We start from the raw sequence: 5,000 nt of genomic DNA on the forward strand, positions 1-5,000 counted from the left end.
TTTGTTACCTCAACTTTTATATAAGCATCAGGCTTCCCGCGGTCGGGATACATGAGTGTGATTTCAAAATTTCTAAAACTATTTGCATTAAAAAAAAATTCCATTAAACATTTTGACCAGACGGTGAAATATTTTTCAGGGCATGGTTCCGATGACACAATATTTCGGAACAATATGCAAATGTGTGCATAAAAAAATACTTTAATGACAAATGTAAAAATTGCAGACGCCCCCAAATATTGGGTGTCATTTGATTCGTTATGATGCACTGAATCAAAAGAGACCAGTTTTATGATTTTTAAGCAAACCATTCAGAAATTATGAACAAAAATAGCCATTTTCATATCTCCTGACCAGTAGGTGGCGCTGTGCCAAAACGCTCTATGTAGCCTCAAGTCATGCTTGTGATGACGTGTACCAAGATTCGCCTCAATACGTTAAAGCGTTGCGGAGATTTAACCTTCCATCTAATTTGGCGTGCTCTTTGTCGAATTCGTTTGCGCGTTATTCCAGAACGGTTGAGTTTATGATCGTAAAGATGATCTGAGCCAATTTTGGTGAAAATTGGACAAACCGTATTAAACGAGTTCGAAAAAGTAATGATGTGAAAATGTACATGATGTCATTGGGTGGATTCAAATCTAGCCCTTACGGTTCAAAAGTTATTAGCATAAACGTGAGTGCAACTTTGGACAGTTGGTGGCGCTAGAGGGATTGAGTAAGAGAGTCCAAAATTGGTGTGATATATGTTCGGACTGTCTTCTATCTGTGTGCCAAATTTCACAACTTTTTACCAATTTCTTTTTATAAAAACCAATTTCAAAATATTGATCAAAACTACTCAAGTTATGACAACTTAGAGCTGTAATGTGGTGTTACCATAGACTGTACAAAAAAAAATGGACGTAGTGTTTGTGACGTCACCCGTAGTGTTTCTGATGAGCATTTTTGAAGCTCAAAGTGGGCGGAGCCGGTGCGTCACTCCTGGATAAACGAAAATGGGCAAAAAGGGCGGGATTAGCTGAGGTGACGCTAACAGACAGCAACGGCTAGTAGTGACATCAGCGGCAATCCACCTGTCACTCAAGTGGCCACGCCCTTAATTATAATTAAGGCTTAATATAATTTAAACGGATGAGTTATAAAAAATTCACCCCCTCACAGTTGTTATGAAGGGCAAAATTAGCTCTATAGACCAAACCACTTTTGGCACCAGACTGTAAACACACGTTTTCTCTGCTGTAGAGTTGGGCATATTAACATGGGGATCTATGGGATTGACTCTCTTTTGCAGCTGGTCTCTAGTGGCCAGTCGATGAACTGCAGTTTATGACACTTCCGTGTTGGTTTCGAGAGAGAGACCGAAAGGTTGCCGCTTGGGGGTTACGGGTGAAGTTTACACTACATTACTGGTCATGCCCTGGAAATAGAGACTCGTTGACGTCACCGTTCGGATGTGTTTACTGCTGTTTACACAGTCCATCTGAAGGCGTGGGTCCCCCGTCCCTGTGCTTGCGTGTGTTGAGGGCTCATTGGCGGCTCCTGGGTTCCTGGCAGCTTCACAGCTGTGCTGTTCTTCTACATATATGGGGCAGCTGCAGGCTCAGCTGTCTCTCTCCGCGAGTCACATGACAGCGGCGCTGGAAATAGACAACGGTCAGTAATTCTAGCAGCTCCACGGCTTCACCTTTCCACTGACCGCACGGACTGAGTCATTCTCTCCCTGTGACCCGCGGTCGGGGTTTCGGTAACACTCGGTGGGAGCACACGCAAACACACCAGCACCATCAGCTCGCAGTTCTTTATTTAAAGAGGACCTATTATGCCCTTTGGTCTTGTTTTTGGCTCTACTAGAACAGGTTCTCATGCAAAACACATTATTTTCTCCATTGTTGCGGCTCCTCTCTTCCCAGTCTGTCAGTAACGCTCTGTTTACTTCCTGTCTCTATGAAGCCCCTCCTTCTGAAAAGCACACTGTGCTCTGATTGGTCGGCTGGATCAGTGTGTTGTGATTGGTCAAGAGCTTCGATTGTGTTCGGGAAATGTCCCGCCCCTTTCCATAACCGCCAGTTTCGACACACTACTAACTAACTCAACCTGGCCCCGCCCCTTTATTCTGTGTATTAATTATTTAAATTAGGAATATTGTGACGTGTTCGTTCCCGAAAGAAAACTCAAGACAAAATGTCCCCACAAAGATGGCGATATTCGAAATCCTTGTACTTTTTGGTCCTCAAAGAGCTTATAAATCATACTATGTGATGTTTTTTGAAAAACGATTAATCGCGATTAATCGCATCCAAAATTAGAGTTTGTGTTTACATAATATATGTGTGTGTGTACTGTGTATAATTATTTTGTATATATAAATACACACACATGCATGTATATATTTAGGAAATATTTGCATGTATATATGTACACATAATTTATGTTATATGTAAATATAAATATTTGATATATAAATAACACATTTTTCTAAAATATATACTTGCATATGTGTGTATTTATATACACAAAATAATTATACACAGTACACACACATACATATATTATGTAAATACAAACTTTTTTTTTGGATGCGATTAATCGTTGCCCAGCACTAATAAAAATGCAGAAAGTGATGTGTGTGTGTGTGTGTGTGTGTGTGTGTGTGTGCAGGTGCTGGAGGACAATGACTACGGGCGTGCGGTGGACTGGTGGGGTTTGGGAGTGGTGATGTACGAGATGATGTGTGGTCGCCTGCCCTTCTATAACCAGGATCACGAGCGCTTGTTCGAGCTCATACTGATGGAGGACATCCGCTTCCCTCGCACACTCGCACCCGAGGGCAAATCACTGCTGTCGGGCCTGCTCAAGAAAGACCCCAAGCAACGGTCCGTGGCAGCACCTTTACAACAGCATACTACTATTCATTCTGCATCCCACCATTTTGAAAAACATAATCATCTCTGCGTAAACTTTAAAAAAAAAGGGTTACACTTTATTTTAAGGTGTCATTGTTACTGTGTAATTATATATTTAAGTACTGAGTAATATTAATCAACTACATGTACTTACTATAGGGTTAGTGTAGGATTAGGGTTTGGTTGAGGGTTAGTTGCATGTAATTATGCATCATTTACTGTTATTACTATGGTAACTACATGTAACATATGTAACAAGGACACTGTAAAATAAAGTGTTACCAAACCAAGTCATCACGTTCTGCCATACTACTATTCATTCTGCATCCCACCCTATTTATCATGCCAGGTGTTTCTGGTGTAGGATGTAGTTGTGTAATGTGGAGTGTGTGTGTGTGTGTGTGTGTGTTCTGGGTGTTTGTAGGTTAGGTGGCGGCCCTGATGATGCTAAAGAAATCATGCAGCACAAATTCTTCACTGGAATTGAGTGGCAAGATGTTTACGAGAAGAAGGTAAAATCTCCTTTTGTACACGTATCACACATAAGGAGAACCACACCAAACATGCACACGATCATATTTCAGAGAGATAATGCTGACATTCAGTAGATCAGGGCTTGTTTTAGATCTTTTTGATGCCCTCAAATATGATCATCCTATATATATATATATTAGGGGTGTAACGATCCCTCATGTCAGGATTCGACACATACAGTATCACGATACTGAACTCACAATACCATATTATTGCGATACTCAAAGACATGATAAAAGGTTTCAAAAATGCTAAATTTGGTTTTACATTGTGTGTGTAAATGAATATTCTTGGACTTGGTGCTGAAACCCAAAGCACAGGACAATAGAGACACCAGAATAACAATATTCATGATTCTGAAGCTGGAAATACAGAATTATTTTACACGAATATGTTTGAACTCTTTCACTGACTACATTTATTTCAAATAATGTCGGCCACTTTTTACTGGTAACATCAGACATTTGGCATTATCATTCCCCCATTGCATATACATTATATTCAACATTATATATAGCAGTTTAATGTAATATTACACACATTAACATTTTTATTTTGGATGAACTATCTATGAGACATTATTGCATTTTTGTGTTGCGATATATTGTTACACACCTAATATATATATATGTGTGTGTGTGTGTGTATGTCATCCATCCACCACTTCAAAAATTCACGTTTAATACAATGTGTCGCTTGCCATTTCTTTGCAGTTATTTGTGAAATTTACTAGCAATTTCTGAGTGAAAATTGTTCCCAAGTAAATCCCACCGCAGATTTTTCAGTGCAGTGAAGTCGAGTGGTTGTAAACTGTAAATGTTTGATCCGGATCGTCTAACGGTCTCTCTGTTCCTCAGCTGGTTCCTCCGTTCAAACCGCAGGTCACCTCAGAAACAGACACCAGATACTTCGATGAGGAGTTCACCGGACAGACCATCACCATCACACCACCGGGACAAGGTACCGCACACACACCGGCAGGACACTGATATGTGACCCGGGACCACAAAACCAGTCACATGGCTCACAATTTTGTATTTTTGATGTATGGTTTGTTAGGATAGGACAATATTTGGTCGAGACACAACTATTGAAAATCTGGAATCTGAGGGTGCAAAAAAATCTAAACATTGAGAAAATCTCCTTTAAAGTTGTTCATTTATGTTCTCGATTGTGCTGCATTCACTCACACAAATATATGTTTTATATATTTACGGTAGGAAATTTACAAAATATCTTCATGGAACAAAAATTTATAATTTTGACCCATACAATGTAATGTTGGCTATCGCCACAAATATACCCGTGCGACTCGAGACTGGTGACGTGATCCAGTGTCACATTTGGGGAAAGAGTTTCATGGTCAGAATTATTGGCACCCCTGGTAAATATGATCAAAGAATACATTGTTTATCCTTTTGATCTTTCATTAAAAAAAAATCACAAAAATTGAACCTTTCATTGAAGTAAAAGAATCGAAAGTGCGGGGAAAATCACATTTCTCCAATGCATGTTGGCCACAGTTATTGCCACCCCTTGAAATCATTACGAGTAAAATAT

At 39.8% G+C, this 5,000-nt stretch overlaps 1 protein-coding gene across 1 annotated transcript in view; it reads left to right on the plus strand.

Annotated features, from left to right (window-relative positions):
• akt1 (v-akt murine thymoma viral oncogene homolog 1) overlaps positions 1–5,000 on the plus strand; it is a 56,244-nt gene that overhangs the window by 47,477 nt on the left and 3,767 nt on the right. Inside the window, exons 11-13 of the mRNA XM_082143822.1 lie at positions 2,662–2,876; positions 3,331–3,418; positions 4,298–4,400. Of these exons, the coding sequence (XP_081999948.1) occupies positions 2,662–2,876; positions 3,331–3,418; positions 4,298–4,400 (406 nt within the window). The remainder of the gene's footprint in view (positions 1–2,661; positions 2,877–3,330; positions 3,419–4,297; positions 4,401–5,000) is intronic.

The sequence above is a fragment of the Leuciscus leuciscus genome (assembly GCF_965113295.1).
Source record: "Leuciscus leuciscus genome assembly, chromosome: 17".
Classification (NCBI taxonomy): Eukaryota; Metazoa; Chordata; class Actinopteri; order Cypriniformes; family Leuciscidae; genus Leuciscus; species Leuciscus leuciscus.